The sequence below is a fragment of the Maylandia zebra genome, linkage group LG16 (assembly GCF_041146795.1).
Source record: "Maylandia zebra isolate NMK-2024a linkage group LG16, Mzebra_GT3a, whole genome shotgun sequence".
NCBI classification, from domain to species: domain Eukaryota; kingdom Metazoa; phylum Chordata; class Actinopteri; order Cichliformes; family Cichlidae; genus Maylandia; species Maylandia zebra.
This window is the reverse complement of record NC_135182.1, coordinates 20,637,209-20,665,196: the sequence shown is the minus strand read 5'-3', so window position 1 is coordinate 20,665,196 and position 27,988 is coordinate 20,637,209. Positions and strand designations below refer to the sequence as shown.

General features: G+C 40.0%; 1 protein-coding gene across 4 annotated transcripts; it reads right to left on the bottom strand.

Moving 5' to 3' along the window:
* Positions 1-10: 10 nt before the first annotated feature.
* On the bottom strand, positions 11-27,988 carry ppp1r9ala (protein phosphatase 1 regulatory subunit 9A-like A). 4 transcript variants are annotated; one of them, XM_004557734.6, is made up of 20 exons: positions 27,821-27,988; positions 25,272-27,302; positions 12,070-12,202; positions 11,387-11,507; positions 10,962-11,066; positions 10,452-10,587; positions 9,107-9,265; positions 8,957-9,010; positions 7,612-7,841; positions 6,653-6,749; positions 6,434-6,563; positions 6,154-6,305; positions 5,535-5,859; positions 5,390-5,447; positions 5,232-5,303; positions 4,712-4,913; positions 4,166-4,210; positions 3,224-3,340; positions 2,162-2,350; positions 11-1,180 (listed from the first exon to the last, which is right to left on the bottom strand). In XM_004557734.6, the coding sequence occupies exons 2-20, from the start codon at positions 27,132-27,134 to the stop codon at positions 1,022-1,024; spliced, it is 4,347 nt and encodes a 1,448-aa protein (XP_004557791.3). In that variant the 5' UTR covers positions 27,135-27,302; positions 27,821-27,988; the 3' UTR covers positions 11-1,021. The 4 variants fall into 4 exon arrangements, with proteins under 4 accessions (XP_004557791.3, XP_076731115.1, XP_004557792.3 ...); XM_076875000.1 differs by having other exon boundaries at positions 9,188-9,265; XM_004557735.6 differs by lacking the exon at positions 4,166-4,210.

Genomic DNA, 27,988 nt, shown 5'->3' with positions numbered 1-27,988 from the left:
ACAGGCCACATAAAGTGAAAATTAGTTTATTGACGTTGCATACACCAAGAAACATTTCTCTGATTTTGCGGTTGCAGTCCAATGTCTCAATCGATACGCAACGTGGAGTCATGCTCGAGAGGAAAGGAAGCACTTCGGTTTCGCGGTGAACTCTTTACTGTTTAGACCTCAAATCCCGCATCGCACAAGTCATTGTCACAAGCTGTTTAATGGACCAGTGAGGTGCACGTGTAGCAGACCTGCACGCTGTTTGTATTTACATGGAGCATCACTAACGACACAGACTTGGGGACAGCAGAGCAGCATTCACCTTGTCCCAGCTTGATTTCTTTTTGCTTTTCCATTCAGCAAAAATGATGGCCTAGCTATTCTACTTAGTAGAAAATTTTTGATAATATAAAATGAACAATGATATTTAAGTAAAAATTAAAAAAAAAAAAAGATATGCAGTTAATAGGCACATGTATAAAACTCATTTATACATTTAAAACCTTGTAGCCCCTTGAAGCTTAAAAGACAAATATAGTGCTTTTATCCAGCTGTACATTAACCGTTCAACACTGAAACGGGCATATCATTTTAGAAAAAATATAAAATGCTTTAACAAAAAAAGAAAAAAAATCAGTATACATTTGACTTCGATAGGTAAATGTGTGCATGATCTGCAGGAACTACATTATGTCTCAATACAGACTTTAATAATTATCACTTCTGACTTTTTAGTGGTAAAAAGGCTAGGATCTCTTTTTTGGAAAACGTTTTGACGTTTGCCATCTTTGAGTTAAAATTTGATTTTGATGATGCATTTTGGAGAAAACAAACAGTATAAACATAAATCACAGCACAGGGCTGCTCCTGGCACGGATATGTTCTGTGGCTGCCGGCATGGACAATGTCACGTTATTTTAAAAACAAACAAACAAACAAAACAAAACATTTCTCTCCGGATTGTGATGTTGATAAACTTTATGCAATGCATAATCGCCGAAGTGACGCCTCAGTAGACGCCTCAGCAGCCGCCTCAGCAGACGGAGTCACTGGACAGGGGCAGTTTTGCACTGCGTCGAACCTCCTTCTCTCGTTTCTCCCGCTGCTTTTCCAGCTTCTCTTGGGCCTTCCGCATGTCCTTCAGCTTTTTCTTGATGGTTGAGCGATCACTCTGACTCGTCACTCCAAGTGCCTGACAGAAAAAAAATTAAAAATAAATCAATAAATCAAGCACAGACTTGGGGTAAATATAATTCCACCACATTTTCCATACCATTACTGAAACATTTCAAAATTAGGACATTTCAAACCATTTATTTCATCACAATTTAATTACGTTAACTGTCAGAAAATATCACAAAAAAAACCCTGGGATCTTCAAACTGACATATTTAGTAGAGAGACAGCGCTAACTGTGGATGTATGGAGAAATTGATGCCGTCCGTGTGTTGTCACTGCAAACCTCTCCTGTGCTACTAGGGACTACTTTTTCACAGCAGTTTTTGAATTTATCACTGAGTAAATAACAATCATTACCTCAATGTAAGGACTATGTGCCAGCAAATGTTTAAAGGAAGGTTTGCTGAAACCACCAGGATGCATGTGAGGGAATGTAAAGTGGGAAAGCTTGAGGAACAAAAACCTGACCACATCAAAGAGTGAGGACCCAGGAGGGAAACAAGTCCTGGAGTTTTATTTGTTTCTATGAGCTGCCATTGAATATAAAACACCAGGTGACGACCACAAGGCATTTATGCCACACACCCACCCCCATAAATGCTGTCCACGATGTTGGCCTCTTACACAGGTTATATCGTAGGCTCCACAAAGATTCACTGCAGAAGTCTGAATCAGCTCTAACGCTGCCCTTTTACAAAGAAACAACTTTTTTAAATATACTTTTAACATATTTTAGTTTCAAACTTGTGTTATATGAAATGCAAATGTAGCAGTGAAATCAGACAAATATTTAGTCTTATAAACACCACAGTCTGACTAATACGCTTCGTGACATGACTTTAACCCCACACCCGTTAGAAATGTGAAACCTAAATCTGGCCACAAGGTGGCAGTCACAGGCTGACCTGACTGAAGATTTTTTTCTATAACAAACTTTGATCAATCTACAACACTGACTCATTTGTAAGTGCTGTATTTGAATTTTGTGTTTTACCTTTAATTTGTCGCTGTCCAAGTGTAAGAGCTGCTGGCCGTCCACTCCCTTAGCGGTGAATTCGGGTGTGTACTGGTCCATATTCATGCCCATCAACCAGTGACAGACCTGTTGATTGGTCCAATCAGACACTGGCCGGTTCTGCCACTGATACTCTTTTCCTGTGGCTGCTGGTTCATCATCCAAAGTCTGCAGAGGAAACATATTAACAAATATTAAAATCCTCATACTGTTGCTTCTGTTAGAGCAGCAAAGAATTTATACCACCCTTATACCACCTTTTTTTTGGGCCACATGTTTTTTTTTTTTTTTTTTTTTAAAGATTATGACTCGAAATGCTGGGAAAATACATTATACAGAATAAAGATGTATAGTTCATGTTCATCGACTAAATAATGCCATGGGCTTGTGTTGCCTTGTGTAATGCAAAGTATAGTGATGGGTGTTGAGCAACAGATCTAAAAATGTCAGCAAGCTAAAATTGCAACTTTGTGTAGGTGAGAAAATTTTGCCAGGAATTATGAGCTGGTCGAGACACCCGAAGAAAGCCAACAAAAGGACATATCCTACGAGTTGATTTGCATTTCCTAATCTAGCTCAGAGAGAAAAACAAAAGCGTGCAAAGACAGCAAAGTACCAACAACACTCTGATGCATGTCAATGTCTTTATGTTTTCCTGAGACACCTGAAAAGAATTGACGACATCAGAAAAAACAGACAGTGAAACATCACTCAACAGGCAGCGGAGCAGTCAACAAGGTTCTGTGCGCTGCCAAAGCTTGTAAAAAAACAAAAAACAACAAACGAAGCACTGGTTGCACAAGTTCAAACTATTAACATCAGCTAACAGAAAAAGCTAAGCCACAAGACTCACTGTAACACAAAACAAAAAGATTTAACAGGCACACATGCAGCTCTCTTATATTCCCTCTCCATTCATGACTTAATCTGTACTATGAAAGGAGGGCGAAGCTCAAAGAGCATGCTTGAGAATGTCCCCTTTCAGCAGCATCAAGGCGTCCCACACGGCTTTTGTGACTGTGCAACAAGGAGAGCACTCACCTCGCTGGAAGAGAAGATTAAAGTGTGTGAGCGCCCAGACAGATTGGGTTCAGCAACTAACCCAGAGATGTCTGAACTGGGACTGGCAGGGTTAGAATCATCTATGACTGAAAAACTCTGGAACAAGTGGAAACAAGGAACTTGTTTACTAGAGTAACACAGCACCACTCAGCAGTTCTTTACGAGAGGCAAACAAACAGCATTAAGTATGAGGGTTAAAAGCTAGGTTGTCTTGCTTAAGACTGAAATTAAGATTTAATCTTATTACTATGGCAGCAGTCCATGTCATTGATTATAGGCATTGATTGACTGTGATCTTCAACATGTGGAAGGATTAACTATGTAAGAAGTACTGAAGCTGCTAGACTAACACCAATCCACCACCAAAACTACATCGACAACTTCTGAACTACCACAGCTGACACTAGAACACAAACACACAATTATTCAGGTATGGGGTAATGTTTTAATTAATTTGATGCTTGGATCATTCTTAGATATAATGCAGACTCAACTCTGGGTTAAATTTAGAGAGAGGGAATTTTTATCCAGGCCTCCAGGTTGTTGCACCAACTAAGAGCAAGTTCATATGCAGTTAAATTTTAAGACTGTTAGTTACAAGGTAGCAGTGAGTGCTGGATTTTCACACAAATCTCTGAGTAGATTTCTGATTAGCCAGCGCAACAGTCCCTGGAAACTAGTTTTGGCGTCTCTGTTTCATTTAATAAAAGCCAGAAGGCTCTCTCAGCTATAACGAAGGAAAATTAGACAAAAGTTTCCTGAAACAGTACCACATACCCACTACAAAAAACAAAATAAAACTGTGCACTATACATGGGATGCAGCTGAGGTGAGAATTTAGGCATCCAGAGCTATGATTGTTAGTATTTCTCTACTGTGTCATCTAAAACCAAAGGTGAAACAAAAATGTGCATACTGTACCAAATCTAACGAGCGACTGAATAAAGAGGACCAGGAGAGATTTGTCTGTTTAAAGGGAAAAAATGCCATAAAGCACACAGCAATAGAACCAAAAGCAATTTTTTTCCCAGTAATCTCCTTTTGGTGCGATCATGATCTCATTAAAGAGCATTCTGGGAATAATCCAACCACACAGCCTTAAATGAAAATCAGACTTTTCACTGGGGGCAGCTGATGTGTCACTACTTCCAAAGTTACTGAAAAGGGAACCAAATCCCTCACTGATGTGTCTCTCTAATGGCAAACTCGTGGATCTACTTATTAGAGCCTTTGGAAAGCACAGTGTATCTGAAGAACAAGCCCACAACAGGAAGTCAGCCTAACACTGTTTTATATAATAATGATAAGACTACAGTCAAGCCATCAGTACTGAGAGCTGGTCACTCTCTTTAAAGTTCAAGTGAAATTCCATAAAACAGTGTTAATCTATTAAGGCTGTGCTCGATACAAATATTTTCTCTATATTCCACATTTACTTCTTTACATACATTTTCAGGAACTTCATACCTTATTCTTGCGATCTTGACTTTGCTCGCTGCCAGTTTCATTGGCAGCATATGCCAGGCTGTTGCTGGAGGAAGAGGGCTCTCTGTCTCGGTCCCTGTCTTTGTCTCCAAACCAGGAGAAAGGCATACAGGTGGGGATGGAGGTCATTGATTCTGCAGGGGACAGGTTCCCTCCAGATTCCTCTAGTAACTCTGCTGAGCCCCTGGTCATAAAAGAAAAGTTTAAATGTAATTAGAGAGACACAAACTTATACGTGTTTATGCTGAAAATGCGCCACATTCTATAAAATTAATAATTGTTAATAAACACCAGCTATTTGAGTAATGAGCAAGCAAACCTTTGGAAGATTTGGAATCAACAATGAAGAAAACCAAACAGGATTTCTATAAATACTGCAAAATTAAAATCTTGTTCACCTTCCAATGTGGCAAAAGCAACGTCCCCATAAACAAATCAGACTTTTTCAAATATATTCATTTTTTTTATAAACTAGATTCAACTGTGAGTAGCCATAAAATACCTGCTGTCCAAAGATGCCCTCATTGCATCTTTCTCATGTTTTCTTCCTTTTCCACCCGACTTCCTGAGACCCCTGTTTCGATCATTGGAAACATTCATTTAGTTAGTTTAAAAAGCCAAAAGCTTACACATACAATAGTGCTTGATTTGGATATTTACCCAAAGTCTGGAAATCTTCTTTTAGGCTTTCCTCCACTTGAAGGCTCATTAAACTCCTCTGTAATGAAGCAATAAATTTCAGTCTTGGGAGCAATGCAAGAAAAAGCCTTGCTATTCCACACATCTCAAAACAGACCTTGCATACCTTTGGAATCTTTGATCTTGCCTTTGGACTCCCTCTTCTTCGCATTTCGTGTGATACCAGAAGGAGACTGTGGTGATGAGCTGTGTTTTTGGGGTGACAAAGAGGAACTTTCAATGCTTTCAACACTCTCTCCCTGTGATGGGGACAGAGATGGGCTATTGGAATGCTCTCCTTTACTCCTGGAACCATCTCTAGTCTCGCCTGGATCATCTTTCTGTCCATTCCCAGGATAGAAGACCGGCACTGGGAGGGACAGACTCTCCTGGATGGACCTCCTCCTGCAGGGAGATTGTAGCTCCTCCTGCTCGTCCTCGCCGTCACTTTCCTGTTGGGACCAAAACCATAATTTACAAGGACAATGCAAGGAAGAGGGGATAAAAGCTATTTATATAATAGCTTTATATAAGCTCTGCCTCCAAGTAATGTTTGGCTGTTGTCTGTCTCAGTATAATGGCGCACTATTATATTGTTTATTAAAAAAAGAGAAAAAGAACAACATTCCCTAGCCTGTCAGTATGTTTAAACATCTTCTGGACAGAAGTGGTCTCACATGGCTTACAGTTCAATCACATGCCGATATTATGCTCTTTGACAGGATCACAAGCTTTTTCTTTCAGACCTGTGAGTATGACGAAGCCACAGCAAGACTCTCCTTCAGTTTGCTCCGAGACGGAGGCTGACGCCTGGACTTCTGAGCCAACAGGGCCTTTTCTCTGTGTGCACTGGTGTTCAGGCGCTCCGTTTCAGGAAGCAGCTCACTCCAGTCTTTTTCTATAGCAGAGAAAAAAACGAATGCACACCTTTTCAGCAATTTACAAGAGTTCAGAGTTTATTTGTACTTATGAATGATTTACAGATCTCAAAATAAAAGTGTGACATGTACACTTCAGTTTTGGTACCTAGATTTGAGTCAACAGACTGTGTGTGTGTGACCGAGTGCTGGCTGCTCAGTCTATCCTCTGCAGCAGATTCCTGAACAATCTGACTCTCCAAAGCTGACTGAGCTCCTCTGGACTCCAGGACAGCTATCTGTGGACAAAGCATCACACTCTGGTTCATTTCAGTATCTTACAAGTCTGGTTATATATAAGCATTTATTTTTTGAGCTGCAGTCTTACTCTGTTCTGAAAGCTCTCCAGCTGCTCCTTGTACCACTTGTCTTTTTCATCTAGACTTTTTTTCAGTTCCTCCTCTCTCTTCACAAAGTCAATCTCTCTGGGGAGGAAACAAGGAAATGTGGCTCCCATCAGGATTTAAGCTTATAAACATGTTCAGTTTTATGTGATTATCACTAAACCATGCAATTCCACAGAGATATTTTCTGCGGAGGATCACAAAATAAGAGGCTAAGTTTAGACCCAACTGTTTTTTCTGTTGTTTTTTAATGCATAGACACAAATACATATACTCTTAATTTACACATATACTCTTTTCCAAGATCTTCCCACCATCCCTGAGTTACATGGTTGATCTCAAGCGACGTCAGTGATGTAAATCCATGCAAATAATAAATAAGCACTCTCCCACACAACACAGAGACATTATTTGCTGTCACACACTCTCAGACGACTCTCTTAGACCAAAACAGTTTTCCAAAAAATATTTTAAGATGCACCGCAAACGACTGCCTTCTGGGTGTTTTGATAATGCACTCTGTATAAAACGAAGATAGTGAAATACCTCCGTTATAACGTAACAGTATGGCTGTTAATAAATGTCCATTTGGTTGTAAAGTACTGTGTTGTTACTGGAAATCCCCCTGGCTCCCTCTAGTACTTGCTTCCAGTTACAGTGTTAAGCTCTGTTCATATTTGGTGCTAACAGGCATTGTGGGTGATCAAATCACAATTGGGGAGCTCAATGTATGCAATTTCAAATGTTCAGTTCACAACTGGTATTATCTGTATATCCTGTAATAACAATTCTATAGTTTGAAACAACAGAAAGGCATCCTTCTCACATTTGCTCATGAACTGCTTCAATCAGATTTGACCAACTTAAACCAACTTTTATAAACATCTGAATTCAACAGCGATGGTTTTTTTAAACAGTGTTTTGTAATTTATGACAAACTTACTTTTGCTGGTAATCCTTAAGCAGTTTCTTGGCTTTGTTGTACTTCTTGTCCAGGGTCTCATACTGGGTCTGAGTCTCAGCTAATTGTTCATTCACAGTCTTACACAGAGCCTGGGCTTCCAGCCAGTAATTCTCCAGCTTAAGGATCTTGTCATTATTCTCCTCAATCTTAAGCTCCAGTTCAGACTCCCTGGCTTCCCACACCGATTTATCCTCCTCTGCTGCCATTAGCTGTGCAGAGAGATGGTGAATGTTAGGCTACGTTCACACTGCAGGTCTTGATGCTCAATTCCGATTTTTTGATCAAATCCGATTTTTTTGTCTGCTCGTTCACACTACAAATAAAATGCGACAGCAAACGCGGCCCACATGCGCAAAAGAAGACGTCACACACAACGCACTCTGTTTAGACCCAGAGCAAACAATATTGTTTGACTGATGGCCGTTAATATAAAGACTTCGGACTTTACGTTTCCCAATTTTTGCTTTAAGTTATTTACATAATAATGTAGATAACCTAATAATTATCCTTATTGCTGTTTTAGAGGAGCGGTGCTTCAAAGGATAGTTGCAGATTTCTGTCAGAATCTGCAGATTATACAGTACAAATAAAATGTTCACGTTTCTCCAACGTTGTCTTCCCAACAGTTTCACTGACATCTACACGGGATGGCCAGGAAGCGTTCGTGATGTCTTCTCCGGCGCTGATAATTGGCGTCTGTCTTGTGTCAGTGATGTAAAAGACGGATTTAATGCGACTTGACCATTCACACAGCAGTCGCTTTCTAAAACATCGGATATGTATCGGATTCAGGACCACATACGAAAGTGACCCAGATCGGATTTGAAAATATCGGATTTGTGCCGTTCACACTGTCATAGCATGATCGGATATGGGTCGCATAGGGTCAAAAAAAAAAAAAAAAAAAAAAAAATCGGATTTGATGCGCTTTCGCCTGCAGTGTGAACGTAGCCTTAGTTGGGGTTGGTAAAATAACTTAATAGATGAGCAGTGTTATTTTATTTGTTAAATACTGACTAAAAAGACACACGTCACAAATTCTGAATGTGTTTTTTTTTCTCCACAAGTCAAACTTTGGGGTATGTAAGGTTTACTAACTCAGACTTCTGAGATGATAACTTAAAAATCTGGCCAAAAATAAATACATAAATAAATAAATAAATATTATTGCAGACATGGGTGAGCAATAAAAGAAACTCAACTTTTTCTATTTTGGTTTCTTTTCTTTTTTTTTAAATAAAAATAGCATGGTACATATTATTTAAACTTAAGTTTTTATTTCTACTGTATTATGTTATATGTTACATCAAGAGCTTCACCATACCTTTTCTTTTAACTGGTTTATTTCAGCTGTGGCAATGTTGTGTTTGAGCTGGAGCTGGGGGAAAAAGAAAATTGAATATTTTGTTACCTACATTATGTTCATTAAACACTTGAGTATTAACTTTAAATAACCAAATGTCGATAGTAATGCCTCTTTAAACTTGAAGGCCATCTGAGAGCTGTTCATGTTGGTCGGCATAAACAGGGACTCCGAATCAGGGAGTTCAAACACCTCTACATTTCGCCCAGGAGAGAAATTGGATCCCAGAATCCTTTCATCCATTCCATCGTCGTCTTCATACCGGTCCTCCTAAAATGTGATATCACACATGACATTTGATATTGCCAATAGCAACACACCCTCTGTGCACAGGACAAAGGTTAGCATGTGTCAACATTGATCCCAATGTCTGGAAGAAACACTGTAATTATTTTATCATATTCAAACACCTGTAGGTTGACTACACCTATCTGCAGTAACAAATGTAAATACTATGATGACAATTTTAGTTCATACCTTGGCTTTTCTTTCAAAGAAATTAATTTAAACAAAAGAAAAAGAATATCTCAAGGAAAGAAAATGTCACTTGCATTTATTTATTTTTGAGCCAAGCCTAATGACGTGATCATTAACTGATCACAAACAAAGAGGTGAATTCACCATTCAAGCATGCTTAAACTGCCATTAACAGCTCCACATGGGAAATCACTGGAAGCGGATGTGACATTCTGGACAGCTGTACTGCTCAGTTTTAGAACTGTTACAGCGTGAGCAACTGCTATGAATTAAATGAATAATTAAATGAATACTGGAATTTTGTGCTCCTTTTTCTCAGAATCAACCCTTAAAACATGGAGCTTTAAAAAAAAAAGGGGAAAAAAAGGGGGTGGGGTTGCTATGCTTGATAAGAGTACAGTGTTTAAAATTAAGTGAATGAATTTAATCCATCTTAGAATGAGTCAAAAAAAAAAAAATTAAGAACAATGTGGATCACTTTAAAAAAGTGCCTGAAAACCTCCTGTTTGCACTGCATATCCTCTCGCTCTCTCTGCTGCAAAAGCTCAGGCCTGTGGCAGCTTGAACTTCAGAAAGCAAACATTTCACAACTCCAGCAGACAGACGGTAGTTAAATGAACACTTTCCAACACAGCCGAATGGTGACACATGGTTTACTCACAGCCAGCTGCTCATTTGCTGGTTGAGCTGAGTGGGATAGGTCAGGGCGTGGCAAAAGGAGATAGTGCTATTATCGTGGCATGTGAGCTTTATAATAATTACCAGTTTTCAAGCAGCAGACGCTTAATTTTTCTTTGGACGGTCTGATGTACAACATGGTTTTACAATTTCTGTTCACAGTACTTTAATGATGTCATGTCATCACTATGGGAATTTTCACATCTCTATCTTTCATCCCACGTGACAACAATATAGCATAAGGATGACCAATGATTAATCCCTTAAAGATATGAGAGGGGTGAAGGAGCAGCTGACTCACCTCTTCTGTTGAATGTTCATACGGGTCATCCAGGTCTTCCTGCTGCTGCTGCTGGTTCTTCTCCTGTTCTAGTGTCTCACTTATGAGGCGGGCTACCTCGCTTTGTGTTCCTGGCTTCTCCCGACCAATCAGAAACCTGTTAATGTTAACCTTGTTAGTAAACTATTTATCATAATACTTTACATGCTGCTTTGAAATACCACACTGCAGAGCATCTGTTATGCCTACTAGGGGGAAATGCAAATTTTGGGTTGCATTTCAGGCCTCCCCGTGTCACGCAGGGGTGTTTGATTTTCCTATGATAAATCAGTAATATAATGCATACTTTGTGCAACCTTTCCTCAAAAGAGAAAACAAACACACCTCACCTCTGACCTCTTATGGGAAAAAACACAGACTCAACTACTAGCTTTATTTTAATATTTTAAGATAACAGCGATACATTCTTGTTACCAGTAAGGTATTTTAACTAAAGTTGTTTTTAATTAAAGTTTTGGAGTTTGAACTGACCTGACTGTGCCTTTGGTGTTCTTTAGCACTGTGGCAGCAAACAGTTGAGTGACTCCCACCAGACTGATACCATCCACCTCCACTATCTGGTCATTGACCTGAATGCTAAAGACAGAAAATGAGGTGATCACAAAATGGAGTATTTCAAAGTACTTCAAATGGGGAGTTATATTACACACCCCTTCTTTAGATGACAATAAAACACATCTAAATATCACAACAAACAGAAACCGAACGATTACTAAAGTGGAGAATTTCTTGAGTATATCCATTAGCTTCGTTGCAAAGTTATAAATAAACATGTTTTTTCAGGTGTGTCAGTAGCTGTGTGACATTACACTGTGGTGTAGTACACGGTGCATTTTATGCATTTTTTTTTTTTCTTCGAAGTCTAATCAGAAGAAGGTTGGAGCAGTGTGACTCACCGTCCATCTTTCTCAGCTGCTCCACTCTCAGTTATGGTTTTCACAAAAATCCCAAGCTTTTCCAGACCCTGGTCAGCTCCCACTCCCATTCCTATTATGCTGATACCAAGCCCATTGTCTCCTGGATAAAGAGAAAATAAGCACATTTTAAAGAATGGGTAGAAAGAACTGCATAACAGCAAACTTGAATTCCCACCTTTTAACTCTAGATAGCCTCCACATGTGAAAACATAAACGACTGGGTGAGCTCATCTGTAGCCTGTGCTATCGTCAACCTGTGAAACTGCTGGTGTTGAATACAATCTCTAGGAGTGTCGTTGACTTTTGGGGGGGTTTGGCAGCTTCATGCCATGTGTATACTTGGAAGATGAAGATGTAAAGCTTTGGCACGTAGAGTTAAATTTAATAATATTTTAATACATTAATGATTGGCAAGCTATCACCTCTCTTTATATTTTCAATGTCAGCACATCCTTGCAAAATTGTTTTTAGGTCTATGCACACCATACGCCATCATTTGATTAAAGAAACTGCTGACTGTCATAAATACTATTAATGCAAATCTATTCCAAAGTTACAATGGTCAACTGTTAAGATCTGTGAACATACGGTTGGCTTTGGAGAACAAACTTATCTTATTCTTTAATATGTGTTATTTATTCATTTAGTTATGGAAAACCCACCTTTCTCAATCTCCACGGGAAACACGTCCATCTTCTCCACCCTCTTCTCCAGCTCATACTCTGCAGATGCTGCAACTGGGTCAACATCATCGTTACGCCGATCGTATTCCTCATTAGAGAAGGTACTGAAAACCTGTGGCAAGAAAAATAGTCCATGGCATCAACAGAGTCGTTCTACGTCCTGACCTGGCAGATAAGCATCACACAAATTTATGAGTTAAATCCACAGGATCCTCACAGGCACAGGCTTTTTTTTGTTTCTTTTTAATAAATCTCGGCAAGCTTAACAAGGACACATTCTTGATATGGTTTGGGGAAGAAGGAATTTCACTCATGCACTGATCTTTGCTAGAGAAAATAAGTCATCAGTTCACTCACTACTTAACTGTAACAACGTGCTGGGCGACAGCTGAACCCATTGACTTGGACCAGTTTCACTAACATTTGCTCTTTCAAGTTCTGTTACACTTTCACCATTTTTGTCACCATTGGGTTTAACTTAGGATATATAGTAGCTTACATTTATAGTATTGATCTTCATGTCTTGAATCAAAGTAAAATGTCAGTGACACTAAAGCTCAAGAGACATTTTAAAACATGCTCTATGTAAGAAGTTGTGAACTTTGCAAGCAGGCTTCACAAAGTACTGGATGTGTCCCAAAGGCAGCATGTGTGTGCAATTATAAAGCACACACAAGCCGTATGTCAGAACAAGAGCAGCATGGAAAGCGGGGCGCAGCTGGGGGAACCAAGCAGTGGATGTAGCAATGATCAATATTCAAAGACGACAAGTGCGGCCATCAGCACAGGAAAAAGAGACACAGGAGAAAACCCCCCAAAAACATTAGCCTTGGTTAGCAGGCATTATCCAGGGCTCGGAAACAGCCCCATGGTTTAAAACACACAGCAAGACAACAAGTTCCATTTATCCATTTAGCAGAAATTATATTCATAATCCACTTTGAAAAACAACAAGGGTCAAGCCAAAGTGAGCAGCATAATACTGGGAAAAATGGACATTGATCGCCATCTGTGGTCACTCAGTTATTAAAATATGTAACCCAAAAATACTTTGATTAAAACAAGAGAATTTTTTTCCAGCAAAATGCCATAAAGTGAAGACAGCAAATTACATTTGGTATTACAGATATAACATTACTGTTTTTAAAAGAAGAAAAGAAAAAGAAGTAGATTACAGTTTAGCAGACTCCATCAGAAGCTAATGCCTGATTATGCATTGGTAACCCCCCTGCTTGGCATTCATTGTTAATCTTAATCTGGGTGGAGTTATAATGATGCCAGTGTCAGTGTTTAATAGTACATCCACGCAGGTATGTAAAGGTTTTAGAGAAAACCGCTCTAAGCCAGAAGGCATCTTTTTCAGGAAAGGCCTCGGATATTTCAGCAAGACAATACTAAACTACATACTGCAGCTATTACAACAGCTTTACAGTAGACAAGTACGTATGCTGAGCTGTACTGCCTGCACTGCTGTTCCCAGATATTTATAGACTGTTGCAAAAAGAAAAGAAAGAATTGGTGTTGTAGATTAAAAGCAATATTATTAATTTCTCAAAATATAAATGTAGGGTTCTAAAAAATGTAGGTTTTTTTGTTTCATTAACAGAGCATTCTCATGAAACAATTTTTTTTTTTTTTTTTTAAACAGAAAATTTCACATGAATCTTGTAACTATTAAGCAGATGTATTGTGCTCTAGTGTACATTCCTGGGAAACACTAAAACAAGAATCCTAGAACAAAAGATGACACAAACAAAAAACAGAAACTACAAAGTCTATAGGATTAGACTGATTGAGACATTTACCTTCAGATTAAATGATGTAATTAAATAAACATTTCCACTGAGGTCTAGATCCTGCAGCATGTCAAGACTTGAGGAATCAACCACAAACAATCTCATCCTTCCTCAGTTTTTCTTTCTCCTCACAATGTAGCCTTTGGATGAAGCCCAAATACACTGCTGATAGCAAGTTTCCCGAATAACTCACTAAGCTTTATGTTAAATCTGTCAGAGTGAATTACTGCAACCATTTCTGTTTTACAACATCCCACTGATTATCATCAAAGTGGACACATGGAATACATAACACTGCTTCCTTTAGCAGTCTTTTACAGAGGGGAATTCAGACACAGGTCAGTTATACCTTAATGTTCCTCACGGCTTCATTCAGACATAACCATGACAGTGCTGCAGAGTCATTTCCTGTTAAATCCTGTCTCAGTGACGGGGATAATTTATTTTTAGTATTTCAAGAAGTTACTACTGCTGTGCAATAGCACATGCAATTATCTTGCTTTGGAAAGCATGGGGTATATCCAAGATCCTAGAACCTGTTCTTTTATATGCTATATTACATATCTCCAGCAATTTATTTATTTAAGCAGTGCTATGCAAAAGACCCACATCTGAATAGCTTTTGCAGTGTGAGACCACTGTGAGGAGTCTAGATGGATTTATAGTCTAGGAAGAAACGCTATTACTAGTTACACTAGTATAGCATTTCAAACCCCTTTAAAAAAAAAAAAAAATAAATACCGTATTTCCCGGACTACAAAGCGCACCTAAATATTAGCCGCACAAGCTAAAATCAGGAGAAAATCCTGTTTTGTACATACATTAGCCGCACCTGACCAAAAGCCGCAGGTGTTTCAATGTTGACTTATCATATGTAAGAGAATATGCACAAAGGGAATTGTCAGGAAAGAGATGGCTGTTTGGAGACATCACTTTTATTAATATTTTGAAAAACAAGTTATGGGTACATATTTGCACATGTAGTACATAACAGTAGCCTACAGCACACCAGAAAAATAGATTTGGACTACCTTTTAGGCTCAGGTGCAGTGACACAGCTTTAACAAGAAGAAAAGTCAGTCATTCACCACCATCTTTCTCTTCTTCCTGCGCACTAAAACCACCAAAGTCCTCTTCTCCAGTGTCGGATACAAACAGGCTCAGGATGGCTTCGTCATCCACTCTTCTTCTCTCCTTCGTTGTCACTTTCAAAACCAAAGAAATCCTCATTGTCAGTGTCAGAGTCGAACACCCTCAGAAGGGCCGTGGCGGTGTCCTCCTCTCCATCATGCAGCAGTCCAGCCCTTCAAAATCCGTTGGTGATCGTGGATGTTTTCACACTTTTCCACGCTGTCAGAATCCACCGGTGGAGTTGGGCATAACTTGCAAGTTTATCGCCGCTCATCATCCACGACTTCCGCTGAACGCGTACCGCTACTTTGAAGTTTGTTTTTCGCGCTACTTCGTACGGCACTACGTTGCCTGGCGGACGGACATGTGACTAACATACCACTCTTGAACCCCGATCCTTCCGCCAGGCAACGTAGTGCCGTACAACAGCGGAACACACAAAACAAATCGTCTTACGATATGACAAAAATCATGGACAATCCATAGAAAAGCCGCACCTGACTAAAAGCCGCAGGGTTCAAAGCTTGTGCAAAAAGTAGCGGCTTATAGCCCGACATTTACGGTACTGAAATAATGTTATTCCAGGTGTAGAATTAATATTCCTGTGCTCCCTTCCCACATGTCTTTTTTTTTTTTTAAATCTACATCAAACTAAAGCAAGGTGTCTATACATAGTGTGAAGGTTACATATTTCTATTTAACAACAAGCCACTCAAACACATGAGGGTTACTAATACTGCAAGTCTGTGACTGTCTTTATAAATAGAAGTGGCAGCTATTAATTTATGCAGTTTACATGGATTTATCAGAACTCAGCAAAAGTCTTCACTAAGGATAAAATCTACTGTTTGGTTTATACTTTAAAGAGTTAGTAGTTGAGGGATGAAAATGTAGGTTAATGGAATGCAACAAGCACCACTGAATCCTGGTCTGTGGCATTAGCTGAGGAGCAGCTTGGCTTCTACCCCATACCTTTCCCTGATCTCTCACGTCTGACTTCCCTGTTGCCATGGACTCCTGGGCCTTTTTCAAACAATGTCCTGTTCTGTCCAGAAACCTAATCACTCAACCGCTGTCTTCTTTGCAAGAAAGAGAAAAATCTGTCTTTATTAGCGTCTCCCTTTACAAAAACACCCTTAAACACAGCTTGCTGTTTCCAGATCAGACAGATAAATTCATTTTCATTTTATGTGCAGAACGTGCCCAGCACAGTAACCACTTGAAATGTAAACACGCAAATGTCGATCAGACAACTGACTCCAACAAGTATGAGAAACCAAAGAATGGAAGAACTAAAAAAATTCCTTTAAGTTTATACAGAACAAGGTATTTAGTGCGCATGGGAACCAGACAAATCCAAGAGCTCGTGTTTCATTTGCTCTGGTTCCCCTCCCGATCAAACAAATTTCCACACAGACTTGCTCGTGCTGGGCCAATCACAGCTGTTTGTGTAATATGGGTGGGTTTAAGATAATGATCAGCCTCTCCTCACACTGTAGTTTTCTTACATTTTGCCATCATTTAGTAGTGCATCACATGCAAGGTTATTATACACAACTAAAGGCTCAACTATCACGCTTTCTTATTTTAATAGAAAACTGGACTTGAAATAAAAATGACCATAAACTGAAAGAATACTTATTTACTACCTTTAGAAAATACAAAACTGTAATGCTGATCATGTGTTTTGTTACTTCTACCCTTAATTGACCCCTTTCTTTGATTTCTGGTTCTTTGGTTCTTTAGTAAATTAATAAAATAAGACGTACTTTAAGTATGCCATCTATACGTTTCCATGTCTTTCAATACACTAGCTGTCTGCAACATATGATATCTTAACAACTCCCACAACTGTAATGGTTGTCTGTTCTCTCCATGTGGGCTCACATGCACAGATGGATACATGCCCACACCCAAACTGAAATCCTTTCCATCTTTCCCTCCCCACAACAGAATACCAGTGTGGGAAATGAGTCAGCAGCTGTGAGGAAAAGTCAACCCAGAGAAATATTTTGCCAATGCAAAAAAAACAAAAAAAACAAGGGCTGACCACTGATTTGGAAAGCTCATAATGTAAGCAGACCTACAAAAAGACAACAAATCAAAACATGCTGTGGGAGCTAGATGGGGCAGGGGTGGTGGTCTGGCACAGATCAGAGAGTAAATGGGGAAAAAAAAGCAAAGGGGCCCAGTGCTGTGATCCTGGGTAAATGCACCAGCAAACAGAAAAATATGCATCTACTACTTCCTGCATGCATTCTCCTAAAATGAGTTTGTAGAGTTCACCATGACTGACTGTAAGTCAAGTTTGAGTTTGCCTTTTTTAGACTTCAAAGTGTAAAGAACTGCAGCAGGAAGAGGTGGAGTCTGAGAAGCGCACAGTGCCATAACAGAGTCAAATTTCCAAAAGGAGCGCAAACATAAACAGGTTGAACAGGTTTGTTTATAAATAGCACAAAAGCCACTTTTGTACAGCAAGAGCTTCTGAAAACTACAGTTATCTTTGAGTGAAATATACACAGCATCTGTTAAATGTGCTCGCTGGTAAAGGGATAATGAAACCGTTTAAGGCCATCACAATCAAGACTCATCCCATGCCAAGCTGTTTAATGAACAGCATTGAGCTGACGGCATTAGTATTCTGCCCTGTTTCGTCAGAGTCACTCACCAGTCCAGGTGGCTGGAGCAAAATCGAATCCCCTCCATTTGTTGGATCAGGGTGGGACCAAGTCAGACAAATTCCCCAACACAAGACCCATTTTAGTTAGGAAATGGAAAGCATAACGCTAAGGGGTGGATTGGCTGCAGAGGGTAGCATCCAAATGTCAACCCCCCCCCCCCTTTTTTTTTTAAACTTTCTATGTAAAATACAACTAGAAGGACAAGCCTTCTGCCTTGCTTCAATTAAGTTTAGCTTGGCAAAAATGGGGGGGGGGGACACACTCCTGGCTCTCCCGGTTTTTCACCTCATTTTAAAGTCATTAAACTGTGATCTTCATGACAGTTGAAATGTCTAAAGATCCCAAACAAAAGCTTTACTGCGGGCATATGGGACACCAACCAATAAAAGAAGGTGCGTGCTTGGGCGGCAACCCATGTGTACAGTGTAATCACCAACAGTGCAAACAAAGAAAGATGTGCTATGAACTGTACAATCCTAAACCACACCCTGTGTGTTTGAGAAAGGACAATACAGTCACTTGACCAGCAACTGCTAGTAACACTTCCTGTGACTCTGTAAGTGCAGCAAAGCAGCAGGTGCAGATCCTTTTTTTGTGTGTTATGAACCACTTATGTATAATGTTCAAATTTCTTTGTGTGCAACACAACACACAAAACCGTGACAATTTGGACAGATGTAGAAAATATGTGGCCCGACAGTGATTTTGCAGACTTTGACCCCAAACAGCTAACACACCTACAGGAGAGATTGTTTATTTTAAAGAGTTCATTTGATCATGCTTGATGTTTTGCTCTATTACAGTGTTCAGGAAGAATGAGAAATCCAGGTTATACAAACATACTGTGCTACACGAAGATTTGTTTAATGGTTTATAGTAGAGCTGGGCGATATGAGATTTTTTCATATCACGATATGTTTTTTTCATTTCAGGCGATAACGATATCTATCACGATATAAGCCAAATAACTATATTTGTAAGATTTAAATGTGCCGTTGCTCACAAGTAAAATGTGAAATAATCAGCAGCTTGTTTTTATTTATTTATTATATTATTTATTTCCCATAATAAGTTCAACAGGGTAGATGTACTTAAGGAACATGAGACTTTTTCAGATAAATAAAGGCAAATATTGCAAACTACACAAAAGGCAGCCGCTAAAGCGTTTAAGTTTCAAAATAGAACAAACGAAACAGACTACTAAATTGTCAATTCCACTTAGAAACAAAATATTAATTCTAAAAATAAATCTTAGTTTGTGTTACAGAAGAACAGACAAAACTGACTAACTTTTGTCAATATCAAATAAACTGAGAACTAAAAGGAAATTCTCAATCTCTCCTTGTTGTATAGCTTAGCTTTTCAAACAGTTTTAACGGTTACTTTAGTCTGACAAAAGCCGAATGACGAATTAGCGCTTCCAGTCAGAGACTGAGGCTACGTCCACACGTACACGGGTATTTTTGAAAACGGAGATTTTCCGTTTCCGTTTTAAAAAATAATCCCGTCCACACATAAAGGCAGAAATGAAGGAAAACGCTGCTATGAACATGCCAAAGCAGCAGGTGGCGCTAGATTCCTAACCGTGCAGAAATGTTGGCCAATCAGAAGTCTAGAAGCCTCGGTGGGAAAAAGTAAACAAAGCTGGGGCATAGAAGCAGAACCGAGTCGTATGTGTGGAGGGACAGTAACTGTGTGTATATGTAAGCATTTAAACACTGCAGAGAGTAGAATTAACAGTATTGTAGAAATTCATTTCACCGAAACAATAACGTGGCGCACAGTGTGACGCATGCACCAGTTCATTGTATTTCCAGACTTGCTTTCGGCACAATTTACAGTGCACGCTACTCTGTTTTTTGTCAGACTTGAAATAGCCGAAATACCTTCACACTACGGAACTTCTATGGCTCTTCCGTTCGACAATCTCTCCGGCGTTGGAACCATTATCTGTTTTCTCTTCGGTCACGCTCGGTTGATTTTTCTAGTCGGCACACTCATTTCCTCCATTACCCGCTGGCTGCTTCCCAAACAAACACACATGCGGCTTGGCACTTGTGCTGTACGTTACAAGTCACGCGACGTGACGCTGCGGCTGTGATTGGTTCGGCTCTGCGCTACTTAATTTGGATTGGCTGATCTTTTTTTTTTTTTTTTTTTTTTTTTTTAAGAGGACAAGAGTGGCGAGGTCTATCGCGATAGCTTAATTTCTCTATCGAGTAAAAGTTATATCGCGATACATATCGTTATCGTTCTATCGCCCAGCTCTAGTTTATAGGCATGTCCTTGTTCAGAATTTGTTTGGTGACGATTAAAAACAGACAGTCGGCTCTCTGAGTGACCATTTTGCTTTTAAATCCGAGTATGTACGATATGATATATAAGAGCATGTAGACTTCATCAGACAGTGTCACAGTAACAAAAACTAGACTTCAACAGTGCAGTGCCTTGGTAAATGACTCCAGTGTTTTGGCAGTTTTTCCTTGTGTAAATGGGCCACGTTAATGTCAACATTTCATTGTTATTCTGTTGTCTAACAACAGGAGCAGAAAAATATGCCCGTAAGAAGAGACTGATTGTGAATTCAGCTGTATCGAAATATGATATAAATGAGTGCAGAGAAGAGAGAAGAAAACAAAACAGATGTAAACTGAACAGAAAGCCAGCTGTGTTTAGCTGCAATGAAAAAGACAGAGCAAAATTAAGTCCAAGTAACACACGACTCTTCTCTATTGGTTATAAATTGGTCAAGTTTCCACAGTTCATGGCCAGCATTTTATTTTCCTGGAGATCTGATCTGTGTACAGTGATTAAAGCTAATCATTATGTTGACCACATTAGATGCACCAGGCAATGTTTGGTTTCTTTTACTGAAACTATCAGACTCAAGGGGGAAAAGCAAAAAACTCCTATTACCTCAGAACACCAGGTTACTGTTGTTCGAGTCAGAATTAAGATGTTTGTACATTAGTCATACCAACACATTAACTAGTTATGCATTCTGCAAGGTAAAATTACTGTTTTTGTTATCAGCAGAGACTGATGGTTTTAACCAAGACAACAGCTTCAGTTCCTTTTTATAAAGAGTGGTCTGACAACAGCTTCTACCTAAAAAAAACAACTTTAAATACAGCCTACAGTTAAACTCCTAATGATCTTTAAGTCTGCTAAAATACATTTTGCTCCTGTCCATGCACAGTAGTGCAGGTTAGCAGCATGCTTTGATACTCCGTTATCAGTAAATTCTAGCTCAATTCCAGCCTATTAGTTACCCATTTTCTAAGTAGAAAGAGGGGGAAACTGGCATGCAAACGTTCTTGTTACAAAGGGGCTGAAAGACTGCTGGGAATAAGAGACTTTACATATTCACAACTCGTACTTTCATTTAGAAAATTCTCAGCAGAAATGTATTTTAATGATATGGGACCTGTAATGCAGTAGTGCAACATTTTATCCTGCTGATTCAGCTAGAAGGCCTCACAGGCTAACAGCACAGCAACATTTCCTTGTCCTACTAAAGTGTAACTATCCTACCTGCTTTATTTTCAACACCTTTATTCATCTTATATAGAACATCATGAGTATCATATTCGTGAAATGCATTTGGTAGTCAATCATTTGGTATTTTACATGTTGCTGGACTGCCTTAGAAGAGCTCTTCATCCAGCGTGATTCGTTTTGACACTGGACATGTCTGTCTTTCCTCCATAAAGAGGAAAGACATGTCCAGTGTCTTTCCTTCATAAAGAGGACCTTTGTTTCACACAGCACACCTCCTCCGTCAATAATACTCAGGTTACTTAGAGAGTTAATACTGTTCTGAGGCAGAGTACAAAGAACTTCCTCTCTCCTAGTCAGCTACAACTCAAGTGCACTCAGTCCCAGTGCCAACTCTGACTAATACACAGTGGAGAATGATGCTGTGCTAGCAAAAGGCTTTAGTTTTCCAGGTAGGAATGTTCGCTGTGGGACAATCATGAGAGCACAACCAGCCCACGCTGTTGTGGTCCAAATCCGGGCAGATATCATCGTTTTAACAAACTCCTGCCCTATGATGCAGTGTGTGCATCAATCAGCCCTACTTTTCAAAAAGAATCACAGTCTAAGTAGAGCCACATAGAATATCCACCTGATCACATATTTGTCTGTTGCATAAGGTATCTGGTTTTCAGTTTCTATATTTGGGCGTTCATTATCTTTTGTTTTCAAATGGGAAACTATTTAACCACACAGCCCTGAAGCCTCAACATACTTTTCACTCCAGACAATGATCATCATGTCATGTCACGTCATTATCGACATCTTGGCGACATCAGTGAAAGATTCCACCACTTTCCTCAGTCTTTTAGCAACTCTTTCCCAAACTAAATAAATAAATCACCAACCTAAAAATCTATGGACAGTAATGCTGCCAATCTCAAGTCTTCTCTACCACGAGAATGCTGCTCAGTCTGAGCTAGCTAAACTGTACACACAAAGGTGTCACCCAAAAAAAGTCTTTACATAGCCTGAGGAAAAACGTAAGAAACTTGGTTTCTTCTGTCTTTTTCTCAGAGTGATACTTGTAAATGTAGCTAAAAATCACAGGCATCATCTTCAACTTATATCTTTAGTTACTTGTCAAGTAACGTCTCAAATATCTGAAGCAAAAACAAGCTCGTATTGTGGACAGCACTCATACTAACTAACATTAGTCCATACATGTAAATCAACAGGGAAATTCATTTTAACATCATTGATCAAAATCCATCCAACCTAACCACTTATTTACCTGAGGAGGGGCTGGAGCCTATGCCACTGACAAAGGGTGAGAAGTTGCGAGTCAACCAAGTAAGATTAATAACTAGGTGTACTTACTACACTGCCGACTTGCCCACATCATGGATGACAATATCCATAATGTGCATCCACATACTGTCCACACAGCAATCAGTGCTCTGGTTAGATGTGCCACATATTGATCAAAATTGTGGTTCTTTTTCAGAATTGACTATGTATGCACCACCTGATGCACCATCAGTGAAGCAAACATTTTGACCTAGCAAACTATGACACACTTGTTTTTTTGTTATGAACAAAGTAACTCATTCGTTAGTTGAGAAAACTGATTTATATATAATTCATTATATATAAATCAGTTTTCTGAAAACGAGATGTCCAAGGCTAAGAGGGATAGTGGATATACTGGCCAACGGATGTTGAATATGAAGCTGCCAGGCAGGAAGAAAAAAGGAAGACCACAAAGATTCATGGATGCAGTGAAAAAGGACATGCAGAGCATTGGTGTAATAGAGGAAGATGCTAGGGTGGGATTGACACAAATGAGCCACTGTGGTGACCCCTAAAGGGAGCAGCCGAAAGAAGAAGAAAACAGTATATTAAAAGGACTATAATTTTCATATTGTTCACATACTTAAGTGTCATGCCAGCAGTTTAGTATGTGAAAATTTGGAACAAGCCCTGCAGATGCCCACTGATACAAACTTACATATGAACTAATTTAACCTGATATCAAGGAGTTCTCTTTTACAGACAGTGAATTGCTACAGAGAAGACAGCTTAGTGTTTTGCTGTGACATGTGTCTATAAAGCTGTGTTTATTCCTGTCATAGCTAGATTTTGGGGGGCTAAGGCACACAGTTTGTGTCCCCTTCAGGCCAGGTCAGCTTCTGGTCCCCTCTCTCAGGACCCCCTACCAGGATGACTGGGATAGGGAGGAGGACCCCACACCCTCAGATAACAGCACATTTCAAGGCCTGGATAAACACTGGGCTGTTCAAATGCTGTGTGAAATCTGCTGGTGTGATTCGTTTCCCCTGTTTTAGCAAAAAGTTGATGAGATATGATGACAGTTAAGTATCAGTAGCAGGAAAAAAATAAATAAATCACTTCTGCTTCACACCCCCTAATAACTAGGTGGTGATGTTTGCGCTCGTGATCTGTGTCAATACCAAAAGAGATTACATCAGCTGAAAAACAAGAGTGCAAACGTCTACAATATATAAAACAAATGATAGTACAGGGTTGTCTTTGCTACATCTAAATTCAATGTGATGCATTATCCCCTAGTCTAGAAGTCTGTATATTCCCACTTATGTGCCTACTCTAGGAAGATGAAATTCACCACTGCTTATTTGGGGAATTATGTTTTTAAAACAGGGACTGAAAGAGAAACATCCCAGAGGAATTTGTGCAGAGGAATTTGCTACCCCCCCAACAAAACCCAAAACAAACAAATACAAAACAAAAAAAAAAAAGAAACAAACTAGCATTTAAATTTTTTAATTGGCCTTGTTAATTGACAATGCCTTTGCTCAAGTATAACTGATATTTGTGTTTATGCAGTGGTGGGTAATAACAGGAAAATTGAATAGTTTAATAAGGTGACACAGACTCTTTAATGTCCATGAATTAATGTTTAGAAGGTTCCTTTAGGTCAGGGGTGTCAAACTCAAATACACAGTGGGCCAAAATTCAAAACTGGAACAAAGTCGCGGGCTAACATTAATATTTATTGAGAAAAAAAAAAATCTTCCTCTAGATATAAGAATGAATCTTTTCTTATGGACTCAAACAAGTTTTGCTGAAAAACTGAATATGGAACAAGCAAAGCTTAATACTAAACAATATATATATTAGCTGTATAATACCAGTAGGCCTGCTCCAATAGTAATTTGGTATGGCTTCGCGGGCCAAATGACATTAGGCTGCGGGCCAAATTTGGCCCGCGGGCCAGAGTTTGACACCTATGCTTTAGGTGGTGACTAAGCCTGGAAAACCCCCATCTCTGGGTAAAATGAGATGAGTCATAAGAAAGAAGTCAAAAATATGTTAATTACAATTGTCCTCTCAATGTTCACCAACACCAACAAAACTAGAGACTCAGGTGGACTATAATGTAAATAAAAAATAACAAGTGTTACTGTTAGCCAGGGTCAACCAAAAAGAACTGTTGGACAAACTGGATAAATACGCACATCCATGTTGGACAGACATGAAAAATTCCTTATGACAGAAACAAATAATTCATGATCAAAAGGATAACCTGTCTAAATGAGTTAAAAAAAAAAAAAAAAAAAAAAAAAAATTGTACAGTGCAGTTTCTATGAGTCTACCTCCTTGCAGTCTTGTTCAGCAACACCTACTCTTGGACGCTTTTAAGCAAAGTCAACATTATTATAAAAAATATGACCACACAAAACCACTACCCCCCTTATCCCCAAACAGCTCCCCTATTAGTCATGGGGATTAGGGAGACAAGGTTGTCAAACTACCTGTTTTCCTTGACCCTATGATTAAATGAAGCATCGTTTAGATTTTCTCAGCTGTGGCAAAACTCATCTGATGATACAGTGCAGCAGCTGTGACGTCAACAAGTCCAACAAAAGCATTCATTCTGAGCATACACTCATTTGTCTTGTGTCTTCTGGGAAACACCCCCAGTCAGACACCACTGCTGAGTCAGTGCGACGGTGGTTTATAATGAAGGTGCTGTGCAATTTGTTTTAGGTTTTTTTGTTTTTGTCTCAGATGAGCAAGAATGCTTCAGATGCAAACAACACAAAATACTTACCAGAATGGGATCCGTAGAGAACTTGATTTTCCTTTTTAAGGGAGGCTCTTCCTCATCTGACAAACCAAGGACCTCATAACAGTCATCGTATTCCCCATACATCTGATCCTCCTCATCTTCCTCCTCCTCTTCCCTGAGGACCTGGTCCACTTCCCTGTCATCCACAAACGCTGCATTTTCTATACCATACACTACTGGAGAAGCTCTATCCTGTATGCCCTGGCCCACCTGCTCCTCCATCTCACCCTCTTCTTCTGCTGCTGCTTCATCATCTACGTCACGTGTGTCTTCACTATCCCGACTCACAACTACATTGTCTTCCATTCTCTCTTTCAGCCCAAATTCCCCATTATCCTCTAAGAGTGTACCTTCGCCTACATCCTCTGCAGTCCATTGTGCCTCTTTTGTGTCATCTCTTAATAAGACCTGGTGGGCAGGGGTACAGTTCAGTTTTTCTGGAGCATGGGTTCTTTTCAGGTCTAACTGCTGATCTTTGGGTTGCTGAACCTTCTGAGCCTGAAACACATCGTCATTATTCTCATCTTCATTCTCCTCACTTTCCGAGGACTCATGCTGAACCACTACCAGTTCAGCACGTACCATGCCCACCCCTTTGGATTCTGTAGAGGAGTTTTGACTGGGAATCTTGTCCCCAACAGGACTGCGTGCTACACGGTCATTACTCTTGGCTTTTTCAGGGTATTTGCCCCCGTTGTCATTCTGTAAGCCACCAGCTGATGGAAGAGGCTGTTTCACATCCCTTGGGGGTGGACTTTGTGGTTTGCCCCTCTCTGAGTCAACAGATGTCCTACTAAATCCATCACCAGATGATGTCAAGCACTTGTGACCATGGCTAACTGGGCTTGTTTGCTCTGGTGAGAGAGGTTTGTGGGTGGCATCGGTTGTAAAAGAAACTGATTTGGATGCTGAACTGGTAGCTGGAAATGTTGGTTTTGGCCCAATATTTGTCCCTAAAGGTGCTGGTTTGTTGTCTCTCTTTTTGTTAGTGGCATCAGAGAAAGAGTCTACGGCGTCTTTAACAGGAGATGTAGGTTTATGTAAGGTGTCCCCTGTTGGAGAGGTAGGCACTATGTGTGCAGTGGTACTGTGTTGTTTAGCAGATGTTGTGCTACTGTCTTCTGAGTCATTCTCAACTATATAATTCTCCAACCTCTTTGACAAGGGCCCCGCATTTAGTGACACCCGAGGCAGTTTCTCAATATCAGCCTTCTCATCTGGCCGATTTTTAACTGCAGGTGAAGGAGTTTGCTCTGATTTGTTAGTGGTCTCTGATCCTGATACTCTCCTTGTGCTTTTCCCTTCATCAGAGGCACTTCCAAGTGACAAACGATTTACTACTCTGTTTGGAGATTGTTTTTCCACGGCAGGCTGCTCTTTAATGCCCCTTTCAAAGAGTTTTCTGGTCACAGAAAACTTCTCTGCCAAGGCCACTTTGTCAATCTCAGCATCTTCTCCCTTGGGCGTTTTATCCAAAATGTGCGATTCTGGGCTTGCTGCACTGTTCAAGTTAAGTCTGTGAGTGCTGACCGGAAACTGCACCTTTGGTGGAGACACCTGGGTTACATCAGACTTTAAATTCACTTTCCCATCTTGGCTCTCCTGTTGCTGACCATCCATCTGTAGGAATATATTCTTTATCTTGTTCACTCTGGTCCCAAAAGGCCTCCCCCTTGAGTCCTCCCGGTTGTCACTGGATCCATTTGCAAAGGTATTAGACGCATTTTCGGACTTTGTCCCATCAAAGGAGCACTTAATGGCGTGGAAGTCAGACTTGTATGCATTTCTGTGAGGGGACGCGCTCCTCAGGCTCCTCTCGCCTGCTTTGCTCTCCGCTTTGATCATTCTGTTTGTTTACGCTGCACACAACTCTTAAAATCCAGCTCTGGAGAGAGTTACAGTGTTTGACGGTGAGCAATTGTCCCTCGACAACTTTACACAACTGATGTCATGGGTCCGGCGGAGAATTTCTGGAGCACGGTTGTATCAACTAAGCACAAGCAGTAAAGTCTCCTACAGAGAGAAAAGCAGAGCAAAGTCTATCAGTGCATGGACGAAACAATGCGGTCTCACCACAGCCAACGACAACGTTAGCTATTTTAGAAACTGCACGCAAACAGGTCGTTCAACTTTCAAATCAAAATAGCCTGAAATGTAGCTTCAGGTAAGCCTGCAACTTATGTTGCACTTCATTTGGCTAGCAACTTGGAAAGGTTAGCGTGAACAGCCGATTGTGTGTATTAGCGCTAAGGTACAGCAACATTATGAGGCTCTAAAGCCACTTTAATGAACTACGAACTTCTTTTTGAACAAATTAAACCGGTTAAACATTACTCAAAACGTCGGCACCGCCAAACATTGATTTAAAAAAAAAGCGCGACCAACTTCAGCTTAGTCGGCCAACAGTTCAATAGGAGCGAACGTTGGTATCTCGCTCTCGACAACTCATTGTGGCAATTCCAGCACGAGTTGTTGACAATATTTCAACATAAAACACCACACCAAGGTGAACAACTTTCTCAGCCTCTCACCTCTTTGTTGTTCCATCGTGCTAGCCCTCTAAAACTCGTCAAGCGTTTCAGTTTTACACTACCAAAGTTGTCCCTTCTCCTTGCTCACCGCCATCATTCCCCCGCTCCAGCAGCTTTTTCCCCCTGCCTCCTCTTTGCACTTCCAGACCTGCCGCGGAGCTGCGCGCG